General features: G+C 42.6%; 1 protein-coding gene and 1 pseudogene across 1 annotated transcript; both read left to right on the forward strand.

Moving 5' to 3' along the window:
- Nucleotides 1-8673: 8673 nt before the first annotated feature.
- LOC102921396 (serine/threonine-protein phosphatase PP1-alpha catalytic subunit pseudogene) lies at nucleotides 8674-10052 on the forward strand (annotated as a pseudogene).
- Nucleotides 10053-11182: 1130 nt separating this feature from the next.
- LOC143269204 (lysozyme C-1-like) lies at nucleotides 11183-17504 on the forward strand. Its single transcript, XM_076554217.1, has 4 exons — nucleotides 11183-11358; nucleotides 12999-13160; nucleotides 16071-16149; nucleotides 16626-17504. The coding sequence occupies exons 1-4, from the start codon at nucleotides 11223-11225 to the stop codon at nucleotides 16690-16692; spliced, it is 444 nt and encodes a 147-aa protein (XP_076410332.1). The 5' UTR covers nucleotides 11183-11222; the 3' UTR covers nucleotides 16693-17504.
- The last annotated feature ends 6906 nt before the right edge of the window (nucleotides 17505-24410 follow it).

Here is a 24410-nt window from a genome sequence, read left to right on the forward strand (position 1 = left end):
AAACTTTTGTTCCAACTCCTGCTCATGAGGCCTCTCCAAATTGATTGCTCCACCAGTCTAGCATACTGCCTCTGTAACAGTGTTTGATTGCTCTAATGAATCTCTTTCCCACAGAGGTGAAACCATGGCAACTGTTCTTCAGGCCTTCTATTTTCTCTAAACAATCAGAAGATGAACAATATACTGGCAAAGGTGACCTCCACATCCCAAGATGTATTGTGGGTAAATGACCAAACACCCAGTCACAAACAGATAGGAATTCCTCGGCCAGATTCAGAATCACTGGGACTCACAGAGGTCGGAAAATTCGAGCAGCAGGTCTCTCAGGAAGCCAGGAATCATTCCTTCTGTCCCAAGAATGTAGGATATAAAACTGGAGGATAAGGAACACAGGTTCAGCAACTCTCACTCCAATTCCTCTGGGGGAGAGTCAACGATGACAGTGTCTTCCAGGGCCAGCATTCCTTTGTTCCATACACCAAAGGACTCAGGCAGCCATCAAGCTTCCTTTTCTTCCTGTGAAAAAGTATAGACATACCCTCAACCCCATATTAAAACAGGTCCAGGAACTTTCCATATTCCAGAGCAAGGATCTTTCCTTTACCCTGAGCAATAGTTGCTCCATGCCATCATGCCAAAATCTATCCATGGCAGATTGCTCATGGGCATCCACATTCAAATATTTCAAAACGAAGAGGGCATGATTCATTGCCTTATGTGGTGATTGATGGTACAACTCTCCCCTGTTAATTTTTTGATGCTGTATCTTGAGATTACTATGGACTCACTCAATGATGCCTTGTCCTTTAGGATTATAAGGAATGCCTGTTTATGTTCTGTTTTCCGTTTGGGAAAAAACTGCTAAAATGATTTATTAATATGTCCAGATCCATTATCAGTTTTAATAACTTTTGTTATTCCTATATAGGAGGAACATTTCAGGCAATGAGTAATTATATGCTTAGTATCTTCCCCAGATTGTGCACTGGCCATCAAAAATCCTGAATAAGTATCTATTGTCACATGCACATATTATAACTTACCCAATTCCACAAAGTGAGTAACATCCATTTGCCACAAATGATTAGGAAGAAGGACTCAAGGATTTACCACAAATTGAGGATCAGGCAAATACTGCAGACATATCCCACATTTTTTAAAGATCTGATGAGCATCTTCCTTGGTAAGGCCAATGTTTTTTTGACTTCTGCCATTCTGGTGATGAAGGGCATATGACTGTGAGCTAATTCTACCTGGGAGAAGATGATAATCTGTGTTAATTTATCAGCTGATGCATTACCACTAAACTAAGGGCCAGGAAGATTTGAATGAGCTCTAATATGACCCACAAAGTGTAAATTTCTTTAATGAATGGCATCTTGAATTTGTTGAAACAGCATCCAACCTGACCATTATTAGTCCCATTATTAGTTTCTGTCAATTGAAGAGCTCTATAAATATACTGACTAACTGTATATAAATTAAATGAACTATTTACCAGAACCTGGAAAACCATAGTCACATCTCTCAATTCGACTATCTGAGCTAAAGCTGGAATTGTTTGTACTATGTAACCTTTACCATTGATAACATAAGCAGCCCTCCCATTAGATGAACCATCAGTCAAAACCAGCAAAGCATCTCTTACAGGATCTGTTTTCATCATAACCTTAGGATATATAAAGAAATGCATTTGGGCAAAATATAACAATTGATCAGCTGGAAAATTATTATCAATTTGGCCCAAAAACTGAGAAAAAGCAATTGCCCAAGATTCATTTTTTTTGAAATAACCAATCAACTTGTAGTTTAGTAAAAGGAACACTGATCACACTGGGTTCTTTTTTTTTTTGGTTTTTCGAGACAGGGTTTCTCTGTGTAGCTTTGCACCTTTCCTGGAACTCACTTGGTAGCCCAGGCTGGCCTCGAACTCACAGAGATCCTCCTGGCTCTGCCTCCCGAGTGCTGGGATTAAAGGCGTGCACCACCACCGCCCGGCCACACTGGGTTCTTTACCAAAATGTTGTCTAGATTCTATTCAGCTCTTCTGTATTAAACAAGTTACTGATTCATAGTAATAGTTTAATACCTTAACTGGCAAAACATGAAGCTGTAACCATAAAAGGGGGCCATGTTGTTAAATACTACTATAGAAGTATGTTTAGTGGGCACAATAGATGCTTGCCAATGTTGATCATAATTAATACAACATACCTGCTGATGATGAATAGCATTCTCAACCTGTAAAGGAACCTGCCTACTTTTTCAATTAACTGTTTGGATGAATTAGAATCACTATCTCCTTTTAAATATCACTTAAGGGTTCCAAATCACTGGTAGATAATTTTAAGATAATAGCCATTGGATGTCCCCTAATAACTTTTGAAAATCATTAAAAATTTTTAACCCATCCTTTCTTATTTCTAATTGTTGAGGCTTTAATTCCTTAGGGTATAATACATATACTAGATATTAAAAAGGAGACTGTCTTTGCACTTTCTCTGAGGCTATTACTAACCCTGCATGAACAAGACCCTGTTAAAGCTGTCCATATGTGTCAAGAAAAATTCTTTCATTTTCACTGGCAAGCAAAAATATCATCCACAAACTGAATAATGTAAACTTGCAGAAATTGATCTCTAACACCTGGGGTAGCTTGAGCCACACATTTCTGACACAATGTTGGACTATTAGCCATTCCGTGAGGCAAAATCATCCAGTGAAATTTTTTCATAGGCTCTTTAAAATTAACTGATGGAATGCCAAATGCAAAATGTTGACAATCTTGGGGAGCCAAGGGGATGGTATAAAAACAATCCTTTAAGTATAAAATAATTTTATAAGTATCCTTTGATATGGCCGCAGGGGAAGGCAATCCAGGCTGCAATGCTCCCAGTGGTTGCATGGTCTCATTGATTATCCTTAAATCTTGTAATGATCTCCATTTTCCAGACTTCTTTTTAATTAGGAAAATAGGAGAATTCCAGGGAGGATTAGAGGGCTCAATATGGTCCTATCTTGCTGTTCCTATACTAACTGCTGGGCAGCTTATATTTTTTTCTTCTGTAAGGGGCCAATGATCCATTCACACAAGGTCATCAAGTTATAGAATCTGCATGGAGTACAGGCTGCCCAATGACCCTTCCTGAAAATGCCCTAATCCAGCTCTATTAGTCCTTTGTTGGGGAAGCAGAGATGATCTTTGGCTGCTGCTGTTTCCCCAACCCCTGATCAAGTAACAGTCCTTGTTGAAACATTTGTTTAACAACAACTGTGTTGGGGCTTTATAAATGCACCCCCATATGGCTCATAACATCTCAACCCCACAAATTCACAGGCAAGTGGGGAACAATACTGGCCACAAAGTTCCTTCATTGCCACCCTCATCTTTCCAGGAACGTTCATTGCTACTTTTTCTCAGAACTCTGAGTCTGACCAATCCCTTGCAGCTGTGTAACGGTCTCTGTCTTTGGCCACATGGAAAGCCGTGGACTGGCAGTAACAACAGACACATCCACACCATTGTCTAGAAGACCAGGGAAGATTTTTCCATTGATAAGCAAAGTGAGTTCTGTGTACTCTGGGTTTACAGCTTGTAGCCAATATGAATCGGATGAACCAAACCCAGACTCTCCTCTCTTTTCCCTTTTAACTTGATTTCTTGTTTCCACTTGGGGAAGTAAAATGAACTGTGAATGTCTCTGGCCTGTCTTTACCATAGAAATTCTATTAGGTGAGTGATTCATAACCTTGATTTCTTCTACATAATCAGCACCAATCACTCCAGGAGCAACAAAGACACCCTGCATGGTGGTACTACTTTCACCCAGGAATAACCATACAGTACCTTCCAGCAAAGGCCCATAAACCCCAGTAGGGAGGGTCTACATCCCCATTTCAGGAGTTAAAACTGCATGGATGGAAGACCTGAGATCTAATCCAGCACTACCTGGGGCTGCTCTGTAGAGGTCCTGAATGAATCTCTTTGTTGCGGGAACAGACTTCAGAATCACCCCCAAAAACTACTCTGTCAGGGCCTGGGGTTGGCCCCTCCATCCGTTTCCCTGCAGAGGATTCCCCTGGGCATCCTTCCTTGATAGACACTCATAAACCCAATGTTTCCCTCTCTTGCAACTCAGGCACAACCCAGGTTCCTTATTTACTCCTACACCTTTTCTCTTATCAGGATACCAATTGACCTGGTGAACCATCTGACCACACCTAAATCAACTTCCAGGAGATTGACTATCTCTCCCTCACCTCTGGCCATGATTTCTTTGTTGTTAGAGAATACCCTAGGCTGTCTTTCCCTATAATGCAGCATCCATAACTATCCTCTGATTATATGAGGCCCAATACCTGAACAAAGCAGAATACAATCAGTTATGTTGCTGTTCATTCTAAAAGGTCTCAAAGTAGTTTGACAGACCACATTGGCATTTCCATAGGTGAGCTGATTAACAAGCAAAACTCCAGCTTGCGAATCTCCAATCAACCTGCCTGTTGTTTGCATTAGCCTAGCGACAAAGTCCTGAAATAATTTATTAGGTCCTTGCCTTATCTTTGTTAAATCCTCTGTCTGCCTTCCAGAAGACAGAAGCTTATTCCAGGGCTTCCTGGCATCTGCATTAACCTGGACATACACTGCCACATCAAAATTTAACTGCTGATTTGTCTCCCGATAAATGCCTTCTCTGGCAAGCATATCAAAATACTGGGAATTTGTTGTGCCTGATTTATATCAGCTATGACTTGACATTGTTCCACAAATTCATTTTTTCACAACAAATAATCCCTTCCTGGCAGGTAAGCTCTTGCCATGTGTTTTTAGTCCACAGGAGGCAAGGCTTCAAGAGTCCTGTTTTCTAGCAGAGCCTGAGAAAAGGGGGCAACAGGTCCATATTGACAGCATCCTGTTTTAAATTCCTAGAGTTCTTTAACTGGAATCAGCACATCTTGAAAGGTGAAAGATCAGAGGAATAGAACAAGGCAACCACAAGTTCTTACCACTAGGAAAACCTCAGTTCAAGAGCTCTACTACATGTATACTAATTCGTTATATCCCTTTCTGTGCTCTGACATCTTACTTCCTCTCTCCACCCAGATACATCACTACCTCTTTCTGCCCAGCTCTATCATTTCCTATCTGTCTGTATAAGAATCCAGGAAAGGTAGTCTGAATCTTTCCCTACAACCTGGGAAACACTAAGAGAATCTGGATATAGTTAGCATGGCCGCCCATGGACACCAGGGCAGGTTAGAAGGCCAAGAATTCATTTAATGTGGGTGCCCACAGAGACCCTAGATTATTTCTTGTTTTCATCTTCACTCAAGGTCAGGGAGTCTGAGCTTGTTTTTCAGCCCCCCAAAAGGCTGCATAATAGGATGCTTTGGCCAACTATGTGGTTACCAGGTGTCTTATACTTCAAAGCCTAATTACAGCATGCTTTGCCATAAGGCGTGGTCACCAGATGTCTTGAGTACTAAGGAGGTGTTTACAGTTAACTGTACTTTGTACCTTGAACCGTGATGTCCTTGAAGGGGAGAGGTCTTTTCACCCCTCCTCTTTGTTTTGTGTATTTACAGGCTGTGAGAAATAAAACTCCTGTTTGTAGTATTGACCCAGAAACCTCCCACAGCCATCTTGTGTCTCTGTCTTTTTCCTCATCTATGGCTCTATTTCATAGCTATCACTTCCCAATTCCACACCCCGCTCCCTTTAGAACTGTTCATGTAGTCGAAGACTGTAGCAGGATTGTTGTTCCCTTTAGGGGAGAGGGCCAAGTAGGTGCAGAGGGCCAAGTAGGTGCAGAGTCAACAACACAGACTCTGGGAGAATGTCAAAACAACAAGCGTAGTTTATTCAGGAAAAGGCAAGCCTTCTATACCCTCTACCCCACCTTGAGGGGAGGTCTGATGAATATGCATCTGGTTTGATATGGCTGCCTCTCATTGGTCCAGGTCATCTCCAGATCATGTTTCAGCTGCTGTTTGTTAAGGCCCTTAGGCAGACCCAGGTTGGCTCTCAGAAAATTTGGGGGTTTTGTTTGTTTGTTTGTTTTTGATTTTTTGAGACAGGATTTCTCTGTGTAGCCTTGCACCTTTCCTGGAACTCACTCTATAGCCCAGGTTAGCCTTGAACTCACAGAAATCCACTTTCCTTTGCCTCCCAAGTGCTGGGATTAATGGAGTGTGCCACCACCACCCAACAAAAGTATCTTTTTCACTTGTTTAGGCCAGATGGCCTCAAGCCTGTTAGGGATAAGTCATCCTACAGAGCAGGACTTGACAAATAAGGTTCCTGAACTTGTGGCACTCTGAATACAGGGGAATCCAGTGATGGAACATTGAAGATGAAGAGAAGATGAAAGGAATACTCTGGGTGTCAAAAGTGCAAGTGCAGTGAGGAAACTCAGGAGTAAAATTGTAAATATGGGGCAGAGTACCAATAGACAGTCATTTGTGCATTAGCTTGGAGATAATTTGAAAGCCCAGAGAATTAAGGTAGAGCAGCAACAAATACAGAAATTTTTAGAGGTTGTAGAGGAGCTGTGTCCTTAGTGTTCTGACTAAGGGATCTTGCATGCAGACTCATGGGTGTGGTGATGTTTTATTTGTGCTCTAACAATAAAGCTTGCCTGAGGATCAGAGGACAAAGTCAGCCACTGTATTAAAGATGGAGGTCAGGCAGTGGGAGCACAAGCCTTAAATCCTAGCATAACGGAGGCAGAGATTCATCTGGATCTCTGTGAGTTCAAGGCCACACTGGGAACAGAGCCAAGTGTGGTGGCACATGCTTTTAACCCCAGCACTAGTTAACCAAAGAGGCACTTCTTCAAATACAGATTCCAAGTACATTCTATAGAGTATGGTGCATTGTGGCAAAGCTTTGGCCTTCAAGTTGGTTTCCACTCTGGAGTTCACAGTCAAATATTTGACAGACTCACAGTCAACATCCCTCTTCATAGATATAAAGCATACAATGTGCATCAAAATTAATTCCTTTTTTCTTGGAAACAAGATGAATAAATAATTATGAACATATTGTGCATTCTTTTACATTATAATACAACAAAATTATCTGGGATATGTAAACAACCTAAAAAAGTGGCAAAAATGGATATTTTCTACAAAGGGAGAGCAAAATCTCTGCTCAAAATTATGTGTGCTTGCTGTTTTATTTTTAAGACACTTGCTCACTATGTCAAATGAAACAAAATTATAATGAGATATTGTTACTGCTTCTAACTCCTTCACCAGGAGAAATAATTTTGAGATTGGAACCAACCCTTGCCTTTGGAATAGTCACACTGAATCATTGATAGTGGTTTAGCTCTGGATGATGAGTAACTATTTGCCTATTCAACTTCCCAAAAAGGAAAAGTTCATAACTGTTCAAATGTTTGTAATGAAAAATTGATTTTTGTCAACAAAATGCACAAAGTTGTACAGGTAACAACCATAACTTCTGGATCATAGGGTTAGGAAGGACACAAAGGAGACATCTATTAACCTTATCTGGTTTCTGTTTTTTTCAATTTCCCAAATCCATCTCAGTCTGTATTATTAATGAATCAATATTAATCTGACAAAAAGTGGCATTGTTCTTACTTTGAATGGGAGGCTCAAGCAATGACTTGGACACAAAACTGACACTCTCTTGGGCCAATAAAGAGGAAATCTCTTTGATGGATAGAGTTGAGTGTGATGTTGCCATTTTATACAAATGAGAGCTTCCTTCCTAGGCCAATCCTAGGAATGCTGCTTTGGGTCAATTTTATTGTTAAAGTCCTCTTGCTTCCTAGTGACCTTTGATGCTCTAACATGGAAACAGGTTGGCAGAGTCAAAAACAGGACTGTTTGTGAAAGATATTAGGAAAGCTGTCCACATGAGTTTTATTAATAGTTAAAATATTGATTTATGGGTTGTCTTAGGGTTTCAATTGCTGTGCAGGGACACCATGGCCAGTGTAACTCTCACAAAGGAAAAACATTAATTGGTGTGGCTTACATTTACAGAGGATCAGTCCATTATCATCATGGTGGGAAGCATGGCAGCATGCAGACAGACATGGTGCTGGCTACATCTTGATATGCAGGCAACAGTAGTAGACTGTCTCACTGGGAGTAACTTGAGCCTAGGAGACATCAAAGCCCACTCCCACAGTGACACACTTCCTCCATCAAAGCCACATTTTCCAGTAATCACACTCCCTTTGGGGTCCATTTCCTTTCAAACCACCACACAGGTCCAGATTCAAAATGGTGGTGATAGTACCTGGGTTTCGGAACTGTTGGGTGGGTCTTGAACACCACTCAAAAAGGGAGCCCTCAGCTCTGATATGGAAGGCCCTCACTTGTTTCCTCACCTGCCCTCAGTAATTCACATGCTAAAGGTTTTCCTCAAGTCACACTGTTAACAACACAGGGGATGTAAGTTCACCACTGCTACCATCTCTGCATCAGGACCAAGCCCTTTGCCTGGGGAGGAGATAACTATACCCACTCCCGTAACTTTCCTGTGACTCTGCTTCACTGGACTATGACGATGAGTACAGAACTTGACCCACAGCTGTAGCAGGGTATTTATTTACACTGTGTGAAGATGTGTCTGTGATTTGCCTCACCTGCCTAAGGCACCTGAATGGCTAAATAAAGAGCTGAGCTGAGAGGGCCCGGAGCTGCTGGGCAGGAGCGGCGGCGCCGCCATGTCCGACAGCGAGAAGTTCAACCTGGACTCCATCATCCGGCGCCTGCTGGAAGTGCAGGGCTCACGGCCTGGCAAGAATGTGCAACTAACAGAGAACGAGATCCGTGGTCTGTGCCTCAAATCCCGGGAGATTTTCCTGAGCCAGCCCATTCTTCTGGAGCTTGAGGCGCCTCTCAAGATCTGTGGTGACCTCCATGGCCAATACTATGACCTTCTAAGGCTGTTTGAATATGGTGGCTTCCCTCCAGAGAGCAACTACCTCTTCTTGGGGGATTATGTGGATCGTGGCAAGCAGTCTTTGGAGACCATCTGCCTGCTGCTGGCCCATAAGATCAAATACCCTGAGAATTTCTTTCTGCTTCGTGGGAACCATGAGTGTGCCAGCATCAACCGCATCTATGGCTTCTATGATGAATGTAAGAGACGATACAACATCAACTATGGAAAACCTTCGCTGACTGCTTCAACTGCCTGCCCATTGCAGCCATCGTCGATGAGAAGATCTTCTGCTGCCATGGAGGCCTGTCTCCAGACTTGCAACCCATGGAACAGATTAGGCGTATTATGCGGCCTACAGATGTGCCTGACCAGGGCCTACTGTGTGATCTCCTGTGGTCTAACACTGACAAGGATGTTCAAGGCTGGGCCGAGAAGGACCGTGGTGTCTCCTTTACCTTTGGGGCTGAGGTGGTAGCCAAGTTCCTGCACAAGCGTGATTTGGACCTCATCTGCCGGGCACATCAGCTTGTAGAAGATGGCTATGAGTTCTTTGCCAAGAGGCAGCTGGTGACACTCTTCTCAGCTCCCAACTACTGTGGCGAGTTTGACAATGCTGGTGTATGATGAGGGTGGATGAGACTCTTATGTGCTCCTTCCAGATCCTCAAGCCCGCTGATAAGAACAAGGGGAAGTATGGGGAGTTCAGTGGCCTGAACCCCGGAGGTCGTCCCATCACCCCACCCCGGAACTCTGCCAAAGCCAAGAAATAGCCTCCATGTGCTGCCCTTCTGCCCCAGATGATGGATTATCTGTACAGAAATCGTGCTGCCATGGGTCATTGGCCCCCCAGGCCCACCCGTCATGGAGAACACACAGTGCTAAGTGTCTTTTCCTTTCTTTTGTTAATGAATCAACAGCAGCATCTAATCCCCCAGGGCTCCCTCCCACCAGCACCTGTGGTGGCTGCAAGTGGAATCCTGGGGCCAAGGCTGCAGCTCAGGGCAATGGCAGACCAGATTGTGGGGCTCCAGCCTTGCATGGCTGGCAGCCAAATCCTGGGGCAACCCATCTGGTCTCTTGAATAAAGGTCAAAGCTGGATTCTAAAAAAAAAGAAAGAAAGAACTGAATGGCCAATGACCAGGTAGGAGAGAACAGACAGGACTTCTGGGCAGAGAGAGGAATTCAGGATTAGTATCTAGCCTGGCAGGAGAAGCCATTGAGACACAGAGTGAATTAGACATTCAGAGAAGAGGTAAAGAGCCATGTGGCAGAAAGTAGACTAGTAGAAACAGGTTAATTTGTGTTATAAGAACTAGTTGGGAACAATCCTAAGCTAAAGGCCAAGCTCTAACAATTAAGAATAAGTCTCTGTGTCATTATTTGGGGACTGTCAATTCAAAGAAAGTCCAACAACAAAGACTCGATGCACACAGCACTGATTTGAACTATTACTCTGGATGTGGACCTGAAAGCCTGAGGGTTTAAAAGTCACTGTTCCTTATATCAAATGACGACCAGTATATTTATTGGTCTTCTATTCCTTGGCTTATGCTAGGAGATGATGTAAATAAGCAACTTAAAAAAGGGGAAAAAATTCATTGCTAACAAAGGTAGCACAAGTCTTTAATCCCAACACTCAGAAGGCAGAAGAGTTTAAGGACACCCTAGTCTACAAAGCATTTTCCAGACCAGCCAGGGTTCACCGTGAAACCTTCTCTCAGAAAAAAAAAAAAATCCTACAATCGGTTTGCAAAAATACAAAATTTATAGTACTAGCAAGAATATCTAGAAAAGGAAGATGATGAAGCAAAGACATATTGCAACTACGAGATTCATTTTGTGGGGAGTTCTATGCAAGATAATTTTAAGTGAAAAAGATAATACAAAGTGGTATATACACAAAACAATTTAATTTTAAAAGACTATTGATGTATAGTCATACTTTGTTTTAAGCAGTAAAACATGATCACTTTCTTTTTCTTTATACTGGTCGTATTCAAGATAAAATAAAATGAGCTCCCTGTTTTAGGAAGAGTGCTATCTCCTGGTTCTATGTGAGCCAAGTCTTAAAACGGTATCATTTTATCATTCTCTACAGAACAGAACGTCTCTGTTTAAACATTGGGAGAACATAAAAATGTTTTTCAAGTTTGTGGATCAATAAGAACTCTCTGCTTGGCACTAAGTTCAAAAGGTAGAGCCCCCAAATCACTAGAGGATGAAGGGAGGAGAAGATGCTTAAATACTGGGCCTGGCTGCTCTGGGCAGCTGGTGAGTTGATTCCCAGACAACATGAAGGCTCTCCTCTCTCTGGGGTTCCTCCTGCTTTCTGTCAATGTCCAAGCCAAGGTCTTTGAGCGATGTGAGATAGCCAAAGTTATGAAAACACAAGGACTGGATGGCTTCGCAGGAATCAGCCTGGCCAACTGTAAGTCTCCTCGTCTTGACCCCTCCATACAATCACCCTCTACAGAACAGGTACAAGGAAGCAATCAGTGAGCAGAGAGGGAGCTGGAGTCAATAGTTTTTAGAATTCCTGCCTGTTTGACTAGTTTGATTAAAAACATCAGCGTTCATCTTTTCCATCAGAGATACTGAAGTGAGGGCATGGGAGGGGACATCTTCCCAGGCTAAGGCAATAGGACCTGAGGTGTTCATGGAGAGTCACTAGGTTTTCCAGTTGTTTCGGACTCAATAGCCCACAGGGGGTGAGAAAAGATGGGAAGACTCACTCATTCAGAGCTTGAGTTCTGAGAGCCTGGGGTGACTGGGATGTGTCTTCATTTCTCTGACCTTGGTATGGACCTTTTGAGAAAAAAAAAATTTCAAACCTTTTGAACTTCCTATGGAAGGTAGAGGGATCTTATTCCCCCAAGTTGCTGCTAAAGTGAGGTTTTCTGAAGCTGAGTATGAAGTGACTTGGTACTCTTCTTCACTCTGGGAAGGTCTTTCTTTTTGCACAATGGAAGAGGTGAATGAGAAAAGTTGTTCATGGCCTATGCCATCTATGTCCTTGCAACTAGTGTGCTTTTCAGATTCGATGAAGGTAGTTACTACTCAATAACTGTCCATGAATGAGTGAGTAGATAATGTATGTGTGGGTGGATGGATGGATGGATGGATGGATGGGTGGGTGGATGGATGGATGGATGGATGGATGGATGGATGGATGGGTGGATGGATGGATGGATGGGTGGGTGGGTGGATGAATTTGCAGAATAGCCTTTCTTGTTCTAATGTTCTCACTCTCAATATTCTTATCAGCCATTTGTGATGGTACACACTCCTGAAATCCAAGTAAGAGATGGCATGTTCTGTGCCAAAGTTGTATCCACAGTGACACAGAGAAGAAAAAGAATTCTAACAAAACATACAAATTCACATTGGTTATAAGAACATACCTCTGAGGAAATCCTTATTTTTCTAATAGGAACGTTTTATTAGCATGTGTATTTGATACTAATTTATAAAATCCACCTAGCTACTATTTGTGTTTCTATTTTAGGCAGAGGTATCTCCAGAATAGATGAGGGAGGGAAAAGCAGTGAAGAAACAGCTATTTTATTTTGGGGAGGAGGGGCCATGGTGTCAGTGTAGAGCTCTCCCTGGCCTGGAACTTGCTATGTCTCCAGGCTGGTCTCAAACCCACACAGACTCTCTGGCCTCTGCTTATGGACTGCTGGGAATAAAAGAGAGCACCACTGTGACCAGTCGATCTATTGAGTGTTTTAAAATGACCTTATCTCGTTTATTCTCAGTGAAAAACGATTTGTCCTCAAAGAGATTCTCTTTGGGGCTTTTGAAAAATTTCACTTGCTGACTGCGTACATCAACTTGACCTCCTTGAAAGGGACAGGCAGGAGGATCACTTAAGACGAGAGACTACACTAGGAAACACAGCCAAACCCAGCATGAACTAGTGGGAGAATATTTTATAATTTAATCATATGGTTGTACTTATAACATAAATCACTTGTGAAATACAGCCAGATCCAAGAGCTAATTTTGGTTTACAATATAAATCATTTGCTGTAGCTGCTTATTGATGAATTTTCTTTTTCTTTTTAGGGGTATGTATGGCTCAGCATGAAAGTCACTTAAACACACTGCTTACAAAGAGCTTTGGAGGCCGAGACACCGTCTATGGGATATTTCAGTTCAGTAGCAAATTCGCGTGTGATGATGGCAAAATGCCAAAAATGCGGAATCAGTGTGGGATCCCCTGCAGCGGTAAGACAAGTGGGTCTCAGAGTGATAGCCAACAACCCACCTGCTCTCATGTGCAAGAGCAGAGACTCTGTGCAGGAGACATCACTGAAGGAAGCATGAGGAACCTGGGGAGACTGGACTGTTAGAAAGTCATTGCTATTCACATCAACGTTAGCCAAGGAAGACATCAGGCTTCGAGCATGGCTTGGCAATAGAATGCCCTGCCTACCAATCAGAGGGCCCCTGGTTCCACCTCCAAAATCCTAAATGAATACACAAAATAAACAGAGGCTGGCCAGGTAGCTCAGACAGAAAGTCCCCAATGCCAAGGTTTGACCCTCAGCACCCACATAACAGCTGAGTTTGGTGACACGCATTTGTAAGACCAGCACTGGGGAGTCTGAGACAGCAGATCCATGGGGCTCACTGGCCAATCAGATAGGCTGATCTGTAAGCCAGTTCCGATGGCAGACCATGCATCAGAAACAATGTGGACTGCTTCTAGGGAACAGCTCCTGGTGTGTCCTCTGACTTCTACACACACACACATATCTGTGCAGGTTCCCTGGTGCACAGACCAGCACACACAGACACAAACCTTAAATTAATAGAAAATAGGAAGTAAAGAGCTGGTGTCATTACAACTTTGTGGGATCTTTTTAACCTATACTGACATGCAATCACACATATACAGACCCATAATTGAAATAAAAAAAATAAACATTTTTGACAAGTTGTCATTTTATAACATATGAAAATTTCTGGAATATATACTAATTAATGGTAAGTGGGCTTATTGGTGTTTTGTCCTGGAGATCTCCATTCTAGCTGCTTACTTAAGAGTAGTTATGGAAATTGCCATAGGGTCATTTATGACTGAATGAATTTTATTACAAAGATTTCTAACATATACAAATGAACATGTTACTATAGTAAAATCTATATGACAAGGTACCATTAAACAACTGCCACTTAGTCCAACTGATTTCTATATGTATGTACTGATGTACTGCTTTGGGATAATGCTCATGTACACTGTAAAGATTTGTCACTGGAATTGGTTTAATAAAATGTTGATTGGCCCATAGCCAGGCAGAAAGTATAGGTGGGGTGAACAAATTAGGAGAATTCTGGGAAGAGGAAGGGCAGAGTCAGGAGTCACCAGCAGAATACAGAGAAAGCAAGATGTCAAGGCAGAACTGAGAAAAGGTACCAAGCCACGTGGCTAAACATAGATAAGAATTATGGATTTCGTTAAGTATAAGACCTAGTCAGTAATAAGCCTGAGCTAATGGTTGAGCATTTATAATTAATATAATCTTCTGTGTGGTAATTTGGGAAGCGACTGCTGGGTGTTTGGGAGTTGTTGGTGGAACAGAAACTTCTGCCTACAATGTGCTTTTTGTGTGGAGGGGTTTTAGAGTGAGTTACTAAGATCAAGTTCTGTTGTTAAACTCCTTAGCTTGCATGTCAAAATGTTCTAATTCTTAGATTGAAATTTTCTGATCTAAAAAAATAACACAGATTCGTGTATTTGAGATGAAACTTATTTTTAACAAGAAACAAACAAACAAGGTTCACATCAGGATTGTGGTCTGGGATGGGAGAACTTGTGCTCACCCGGTGAGAGAAGTAATATGTAATTTTTAGTGCATGAATTAAATTGGTCAGTGGTGTTCTATTTTTCCAGTGTGGGAATTGAACCCAAGACTTGCTACATTTTTGTCAAGCACTCTAAACAGTGAGCTATTAATTTCTACTTTGTTAAATTTGGTGGTGAAAATTTTTCAGGAGAAAAAAGATGGTGGAACACTCTTGGTAGCCAGCTTAGCCTATCTTTAAATCCATTGTGAACACCCATCTACAGTCATTGAAAGGTATTAGAAACTACAAGCAAAGAGGAACATGACTCCCAGTTTGAGTGCTCAGGGAGGTGATGTAACTGGAAACTTGGGAAAATACTCTTCTAGACTGTAAATCTATGCTGCAGGTCCATGTAAAGTTTTATCATCCACATATGTACTCCCATAAAAAGTACAGCTTTTACATATATTACACAAATTAAATTATACTTGCACAGCTTCATGATATGGTTATTACTCAAAACTACATCAACAGTAATGAAGTTACCTGAATTCTCATTTTAAAGAGTATATAAAATTATAGTAACAATACTCTGTATGTTGAAAATACCACTCTTAAATCTTGAGTTTTAAAGCACCTGGCTGCTTCCATGTTACCGATTATAAATTTCCAGGAAGAAATTTATTCCCACAAGGCTTGTGCATTGTTTTCTTTCTTAAAGTATTCATTTATCTTTATGTGTGTGGGTATTCTGCCTGCAATGAGGACTGTGTACCACACGCATGCCTTCTACCTGTGGAAGCCAGAAGAGGGCTTCATCTGGAACTGGAGTTACAGACAGTTGAGAGCTGCCATGTGGTTGCTGGGAATCAAGTCCTTTGGAAGAGCATCCAGTGCTCTTAGCCACTGAGCCATCTGTGCAGCACCTGTTTTACTTTAGAATAAATTCCACTGGTAGGCATCGGTGCCAGTTCTGGCTTGTTCTATTTCCCAGTGTGAGAACAAAGAGGAACTTCCCTCATGGTAGCTGACAGTCCCACAACCTCCAGTGACCCCTCATGACTTCAGTGTGTTCTTTACTTTTTATCAGTGTTGAAATCCTAAGAACACTCTACACTCAAGTATATCCCAACCCCCCAGGGACTTTCTAAATGAGAAATAAAATGACTTACACCATGTCACCTGCATAGAATCAAGAGAGGCTGTCTGCAATAATCACAGATGCAGGGACACTTGCAAAATAATTTCCTGCATGCACTGCTCAGTGTCACAGAAGAAAGCTGGCTGGATCTGAACTGAAAATGGCTTCTGTAACAGTCCTTGTCCTTCCTCACCCCTGTCTTTCAGATTTGCTCCTGGATGACATCACTCAAGCCATAAAATGTGCAAAGACAGTTGTGAAGAGTCCAGAAGACATGAAAATATGGTATGTTGGAACTCTGGAATGGGAACTTCTGGTTCTGTTGATAAGTGTGGTGAGTCTTTCTAAGACCCAAGTGTTATTCTGAGCACTGTGGCTACAGCTGGGGCCTTTCACTCCATCGTTAGGTTTAGAGAATTGCTCCAGATTCTGAGAATTCCCACACACGACTGCTTCTATGTTAGGCCACCTGACTATTTGTTTCATCTGTTAACTATTTTGTGCCTGTGATGTCACAGTGACATTGAGCATGCAGTGCTCTGCCCAGGGTTTGGAGAGGATCAAACAGCCTTGTAGACACAGCTCCACCAGTCAGTAGCAGCTTCTGGGTGCAGCTGTAGCCTGGGTTTCACACTGGATCTTGGCCCAGAACACAAACTCCATTAGTGTCACTGTTACACTATTTCCTTCACAGGTTTGAGAATGTGTGTGACAGAGGACACAATTCTAACCATTTCACCCCGTCTCACTCTCCTCCACAGGTCGGCTTGGACAAGACACTGTCAACACGAAGATGTCTCCGAGTACATTAAAAACTGTGGAGTCTAACCGCCCTGTGCCTCCACCTCAGCTCACTCTGTCTCTTTCTCACTATAGAAGTAGTTATGGGAAAGGTCACATTTCCTTGGTTTCCCCTTTAGACAAGCAGGCTTTTATCAGAAACAGGAGCAACATGGAGACTGTTTCCTAAGAGGCTTAATGCTGACTAATGTGGTCACTGTTGTATGGAAAGCCTCCATTATTCTATTAGCCAAGGCAGCAGATTCTGGTGACAGTGATCTAGCATTGACTGTCACACACATCTCTGTACATCAACTCTTCACCTATGAAGTAATTCACATTAAGTTTCATCAGAATTAGTCTTCATCTCCCCACTGTTGGATAGACATACAACAAATATGTAAGGAGACAGTAGATCTTGGGTAAAATGGCAGCTGTGTGAGCTCCCAGGCCTTGTGTGGGCTCAGCACCCAGACAGTGAAGAAGAGCCACTGTGTGGGGCAAGGTGGGATTTTAAGGGAACATAATTCTGAGTGGATACAACTGAGACTGCTTCAACTCAGAAATTTGTCATGAAATGTGTGACCTTTCAAAAAAGTATTTTCTTAGAGCTGGCCCATTTATACTCCTGGAAAGTAAATTCTCAACTCATGTCAGTCTGTGTTAACCCTTGAGGGAATGATCCATACCTCTAGCTGATCATGAGATATTCAGGGCAGATTGGTCTCTATGCTAGCCCTTAACTTTCTTAAAGTAGCTTCATGCATATCAACTAACTCTGAGACAGATGAGCTTGTATCAGCAAAATTAATCACATTATGTAAAACTACAAATAGACATTAAATGATTTCAATGCACAATGATTGTCTTTCTTTACTCTCATATGCTGTCTGTGGGGAAATTGTTTATATATTGGTAAAAAAAATCATCATATCATTCTTAATAGGGTCTATGTCCTCACCTACACTTAGCCAGTACCTACATCTTCACCTATACATAACCATAGCTTACACACTCACCTACACATACCATTTTGTAATCCTCATCTACACATAGTCTGTGCCTACATCCTTACCTACACATAGCCTGTGCATATATCCTCCTCCTCACATAACCACCTGGATGTTTCAGGCCTAAATTCAAAACCAAGCTGACCAATCTCCCTTGTCCCTAACGGGCCCTTGACAAAGTGAACCATTTCTTACTCTAGAGTCTGCTCTGGTCCAGCCTCATCCTCCACACACTCCTACTTCTCAGGCCCTTTGCTGGCTCTAGGATTGTGACTTCTTTTCTCAGTGGGAATGCTCTGGACTGGATCCCCTACTGACTTTACAATATTTTTTTGATGTATTTATTCATTGGCTATTCTCCGTCCCTTGATGCACTTATTCAACTATTAACCCTGATCTGAAAACATCAAGTTTTAATGCCAGAAGCAGCCAGGTGGCATTGATGGTGCATGTCTTTAATCCCAGCATTTGGGAGGCAGAAGCTGGTGGATCTCCATGAGTTACAGCCTAACCTTGTCTACTAAACATGTTCCAGGACAGTTAGGACTGTTACCCAGAGAAACCAGGTCTCAAAAATCAAAAACAAAACAACCAGAATTTTTTTTTAATGCCAGACGCAATCAGCTGGTGCTGTGAGAATTTCCATGTTCTGTTTCTATGTTTGAAAACCCCTGTCACTCTGCGGCTTTCCACCCAGTACATGAGTCCTCACTGGCTCCAGGGCATCCATTGCAGGGCATACTACACACCTCCCAGTCACTTAGGGCCGAGTCAGGCATCATTCTCACCGTGGCAGTATCTGAGGGATCTGGTGACAGTATTTTTTGTTTAGTTTACGGAATTCAGTGAGAATCCTGTCTTTGCAGTTGTTAGTCTCTCACTGTGCTGGATTCAATAATTAAACTCTCTCGTGGGAAATCAGGCAGGGGAAGGCCTACTGCATGTGGGGAGCAGCTGTGGTTTCCAACCCCTGATCTAACCCTCAGAACTAGACCAACAGTGCCTGGCACGTGGTTTGCTACCCCAGAATGTACACAACACTTCCTCTCTATTCGGGTTCAGAGCACCTCTGAGTGGTGAGGTGATGACATTCTTTTAAAACTACCAGGGGTTCCCCACCTAAGAGCTTCCAGGGATCTTAAGAACCCCATAGTCAGAAAACAGTGAGGTGCCTCCTTCCAAGTCTGGGGGCCTGAGTTCAAACCCAGCATGCACATGATGGATGGGAAAATGGACTCCTGCAAGTTGTTGTCTGGTGTTCACCACAGCACCACAGGATACAGTTTCATGTGCACGCGCGCGCGCACACACACACACACACACACACACACACACACACACACATACACACACACACACATACACACACACACACACAGTGGGAGAGAGAGAGAGAGAGAGAGAGAGAGAGAGAGAGAGAGAGAGAGAGATATTTTATAAAAATTTTGCTTCCATATATGTCTGTGTATCAGGAGCATGCCCGGGACACCAGCATCCAAGAACAAGTAATGGATCCCCTAGAACTGGAGTTTAGATGGCTATGAGCTGCATGTAGGTGTTGAGAATTGAACCTGAGTCCTCTGGAAGAGCATTCACTGTTTATTTCCACCATGTCATCTCTCCAAAATCTTCATTTTTTTTTTTTTTAGAAAAACATCAGATGAGCTTTTACTCTTTTATAATCATAAGTGAGATGTCACATGGTGATTACTGCTAACAAGAAGCTGTCCTTCAGAGGTAGGAGGTTTCGTCTTGAGCCTGTCTCTTGCCAAGGGTAGTCAATTCTTGACTAATACTCTGTGCACCCACATGCTGTCCAGGGGAGGCCTTTTCCCATTGCTCTGGGCCCCAAAAAGAAGAGAGATGCACAATTAATCTCAGTCCTTTTAGCAAAGGTGATCTCGTTTATGAACACAGTGGTGGTTTTAATGAAATACCCTCCCTAAGTTGAATACTTGCTCCCAAGTGGGTGGTTGCTTGGGGGAGGAGGACTGGGAGGTGTGGCCTTGCTGAAGGAAGGGTGTCTGTGGTGGTATTGTGTTCCCCAAAATATTGTGTACTCTAATAAATTTATCTGGGGTTAGAGAACAGACAGTCACTAGATACAAAGGCTAGAAAATGGTGGCACTCACACCTTTAATCCTAGCATTCCAGAGATAGAAATCCCTCTGGATCTCTGTGAATTCAAGGCCACATTGGAAAAAGCCAAGCATGGTGACACACACCTTTAATCCCAGAAAGCCAGCCTTTAATCCCAGGGAGTGGTGATAGAAAGCAGAAAGATATATAAGGCGTGAGGACCAGAAACTAGAAGCATTTGGCTGGTTAAGAATTTGGCCTGGTTAAGCTTCAGGCTTTTGAGCAGTAATTCAGCTGAGACCCATTCTGGATGAGGACTCAGAGGCCTCCAGTCTGAGGAGACAAGACCAGCTGAGGAATTGGCGAGGTGAGATAGCTGTGGCTTGTTCTGTCTCTCTGATCTACCAGCATTGACCCCAATAACTGGCCTCAGGTTTGATTTTATTAATAAGAACTTTTAAGATTCTTGCTACAGGTGTCCCTTGGGGTAGGCTTTGGACCCACACCACTTCAAGTGAGTGCTTTCTGCCTACTCCTTGTGGATTGAGATTGAGTCCTCAGCTGGTGCTCCAGCTACCTGCCCTCATGCCTTTGCTCTGCCATCGTGGATTCTAACCCTCTGTACAGTAAACCAAATTTAATTCTGTTTTATAAGTTCTCTTGGCCACGGTATATATATCACAGCAACAGAAAAGTTACTAATACAAACACTTTCTCTGCTCATTTTTCATAGTCCCCCTGCACCTCTGATCTCTCTGGGGGCATTCATTCTAATTCTATCTTCCTTTTCATTGTTTGATTTCCTCTTGATCCCTTCTCTTCTGTTTGGTTACTTCGGATAGTGGCTTCCATCCAGTATCTGGTGATCTTTGGTTGGCTGTCTAAAACCTTAAGCACTAAGGAACTGAAAGTCCAATCTGTGCTCAGGGTGAAGTGGCACCAGATGGAGTTGAGCAGGGCTGGCATTCCTACCATGAGTCCAAACATTGGCATCACTGGGCATTTTCTCTTGCTTTAGTGGTTTATCCCAGGGAAGATTCCTACTGGCTCCTGCCTGGGAGAAAATTGTGTCATGGAGGAAGACGCCCTGGTTGACAGTGAGAGCCTTGTGGGCTGACACCTGTTATCCTCGGGCCTGTGATGATGAGAGGGGAAGATTGTCAGGAATTCAAGGTCACAATGGAATACAAAATGAACTCCAGGATAGTCTGTGCTTCAGGGTGAATCCTGTCGCAAGACACCATGGAGAGCCTAAAAAGACGACCAGATAGTTCAGAGCACTGGCTGATCTTCCAGAGGACACAAGTTCCCAGTACCACATGGTAGCTCACAACCGTAACTCCATTCCAGGGATCTCACACCCTTTCCTGGCCTCCATAAGATCAGGCACACATGGGGTACACAAACATACATGCAAGCTAAAATGCCTGTACTCATAAAATAAAAATAATAATTACACATAGAAAAGCATTCCATTTGTTGTCTCCTCTGTATCAGCAAAGGAAAACTTTATTTGAAAAACACCCCCAGCCTCCTGAGATGATCACTTTTAAAGGTTGCACATAGTTAGATTTATGTGTTTGGTTCAGTTTTAGTTTTGAAGTCCTATTGCTCTATGGTGACCCTTTATGTTTTAACATGGAGAGGAGAGGCAAGGCATGGTGTAAAGGAGCTAGGAATGATGTCCACAGGAGTCTCACCGATAATAGAAATACAAATAGAACAATAGCAATGAAAACACTCTAGAGGAGACACGGGCTAAGCAATGTTATACCATGGGACCCAGCGTTCTAGAGAACAGGGACATGCAGCAGGTCCTTTTGGGGGAAACACACATGAAGTGATTCAATTAAAAATCAATGCAAAATGGTGGATGCACACAGAACAATTTGATACGAAGGAGTGTGGGTGAAAAGTAGTTGCTGATTTTAACTGTAAATATTAGTTGTGTTTTTTTTCTTTTAGTTGTTTAAGTTTATAATAAAATGGAAGAAAAACCCACTTTCAGAAAGAGAACTCTCTCTCCATTCTTAATGAGCCACATCTTTAAGCCCTTTAAAATAAATACTGTGCACTTACTGCTGGACCACCAGAACATCGTTCATCAAACTTGCAAAAAAGGAAGCAAAAAGGCAGAAATCAGAACTGCAGCAACTTCCTCCTTTGCACACAACTCAAAAATTGTAGGCCACAGCTGATGGAGAAAAGAGGAACTTGGAGGATGCTTAAATAGCAGGCTTGCCTTCTCTACTCAGCCTGCAGCAGATCCAGCTTCCAGGTCAACATGAAGGCTCTCCTTTCTCTGGGGCTCCTCCTGCTTTCTGTCACTGTCCAGGCCAAGGTGTACAAGCATTGTGAGTTGGTTACACTTCTGAAAAGCCATGGAGTGGATGGCTACAGGTGACTCAACATGACAAACTGTAAGTCTCCTTGACCCCCCCCCCCAGCACCCAGATAATCACCCTCTGAAAAACAGAAACAAGGAAGAGATCAGTGAGCAGAGAGGGATCTGGGGTCAATAAGCTTTAAGATTCCTGTGTGTTTGACTAGTTTGATTAAAAACATCAGCGTTCATCTTTTCCATCAGAGATACTGAAGTGAGGGCATGGGAGGGGACATCTTCTCAGGCTAAGGCAATAGGACCTGAGGTGTTCATGGAGAGTCACTAGGTTTTCCAGTTGTTTCAGACTCAATAGTCCACAGGGGGTGAGAAAAGTTGGGAGGACTCACTCATTCAGAACTTGAGTTCTGAGAGCCTAGAGTGACTGGGATCTGTCTTCATTACTCTGACCATGGTATGGAAACTTTTGAGAGAATAATTTCACAGTTTTTGAACTTTTCTGCAGGTCATAGTTATCTTCATTCCCCCTAGCTGCTGCTGAAATGAGGTTGTGGTTGTTTAAATTCAACTGGCCTCCATCATCTCATAGGGACTGTCACTAATAGGTAGTGTGAGTTTGTTGGACGTGTTATGGCCTTGTTGGAGGAGTTGTTTCACTGTGGGCTTGAGCTTTGAGAAATCCTCTACTCACCATACCATTTATTGAGTGTCTCAGTCGATTTCCTGTTGCCTGCAAGATTTAGAACTCTCAGCTACTCCTCCAGCACCAAGTCTGCCTGCATGCTGCCACGCTCCTCACCGTGATGATAATGGGCTGAACTGTGAGAGATCCACTTTCAATTAAATATTTTCTTTATAAGAGTTGCCATGGTGATGGGCCCAGCGGCGATGGCCGACAGGCACATACAGGCCAGGCGGCAGTCCACAGAGGTATATAGGCCCGGTGACAGAGACAAGCAGATGCAGTTAGGTCCTTGGCCTGCAGAGGTAGACTGGCCCGGCAGAGACAGTCAGGCCTGGTGTGGAGGCAGGCAGGCACAGCAGGTGACAGCCGAAACACAGTTGCAATAAAGACCAGAAACAGAGCTATTACCCTCTGAAGAGCTAATGAAAACAAACTCTTAATCAAAAGCTTGGAACAGGGACGCCTCTAACCCCAACACCCGGGGAAGAAGCTATCTCCGTGGGACGGAACCAGAACGAATCTGAACACTCAGTCTGCAAAACCCAACAACTTGGAGGTGTTGGTGAGACTACCCCGCTCAGCTGAAACCCATCTGGGAGAGGATTCAGATGCCTACAGTTGGAAGTCTGAAGAAACAAGATCAGCTGCGGAGTTGACGAATGAACAAAACGTGACCTGGGAACACAGAAGAAGGTGCTGCCCAGCCACCAAACAAGATCACCAGATTCATAAGTATATACTTCACCGACTGAGATCAGCTGCCCCTGAACAAACAGCCCAATAGCACCAATTTAACCAAGAACTCCTACTAAACCAAGACTAAAAATTCGAACAAGAGAGGCACTCTCAGACACAGACACCACCTACACCGAGCAGAGGAAGAGATGAGTAGACGCCAGTGCAAAAATACAGGCAACAACATAAAGACCTATATGGCAACATCAGAACTTAGTGATTCTACACTTGCAAGACCTGAACATACCAAGACAGAAGAAACAGAAGAAATCAACCCTAAAAATGACTTTAAGAAGATGATAGAGGCCCTTAAAGAAGAATTAAAATATTCCCTTAAAGAGGAAATAAAAACTTCCCTTAAAGAGGAAATGAAAAACTCCCTTAAAGAGGAAATAAAAACTTCCCTTAAAGAGGAAATGAAAAACTCCATTAAAGAGGAAATAAAAATTTCCCTTAAAGAGGAAATTAAAAACTCCATTAAAGAGGAAATAAAAAACTCCCTTAAAGAAATGGAAGAAAAAACAAACAAAAAATGGGAAGAAATCAAAGATAGCCAAGAAAAAGCAATTAAACAGATGAAAGAAACATTCCAAGATCTGAAAAATGAATTTGAGACAATAAAGAAAACACATGCTGAGGGAATGCTGGAAATAGAAATCCTGACTAGATGAACAGGAACTACAGAAACAAGTATAACCAACTGATTACAAGAGATGGAACAGAGAATCTCTGACACTGAAGACACAATAGAGAAAATAGATTCGTCAGTCAAAGAAAACACTAAAGACAAAAAAGTCATAACACAAAACATCCAGGAAATTTAGGACACCATGAAAAGACCAAACCTAAGAATAATGGGGATAGAAGAAGGAGAAGAATACCAACTCAAAGGCACAGAAAATATAGTCAACAAAAT

This window comes from Peromyscus maniculatus, chromosome 18 (genome assembly GCF_049852395.1).
Source record: "Peromyscus maniculatus bairdii isolate BWxNUB_F1_BW_parent chromosome 18, HU_Pman_BW_mat_3.1, whole genome shotgun sequence".
Taxonomy (NCBI): domain Eukaryota; kingdom Metazoa; phylum Chordata; class Mammalia; order Rodentia; family Cricetidae; genus Peromyscus; species Peromyscus maniculatus.

Excerpts from the sequence above, each read along its gene's own strand:
- LOC143269204 (XM_076554217.1), top strand. The coding sequence starts at position 11,223 with ATGAAGGCTCTCCTCTCTCTGGGGTTCCTCCTGCTTTCTGTCAATGTC. Across the intron at positions 11,359-12,998 it reads AGGAATCAGCCTGGCCAACT|GGGTATGTATGGCTCAGCAT; the intron begins GTAAGTCTCCTC and ends TTTTCTTTTTAG. Across the intron at positions 16,150-16,625 it reads CCAGAAGACATGAAAATATG|GTCGGCTTGGACAAGACACT; the intron begins GTATGTTGGAAC and ends TCTCCTCCACAG.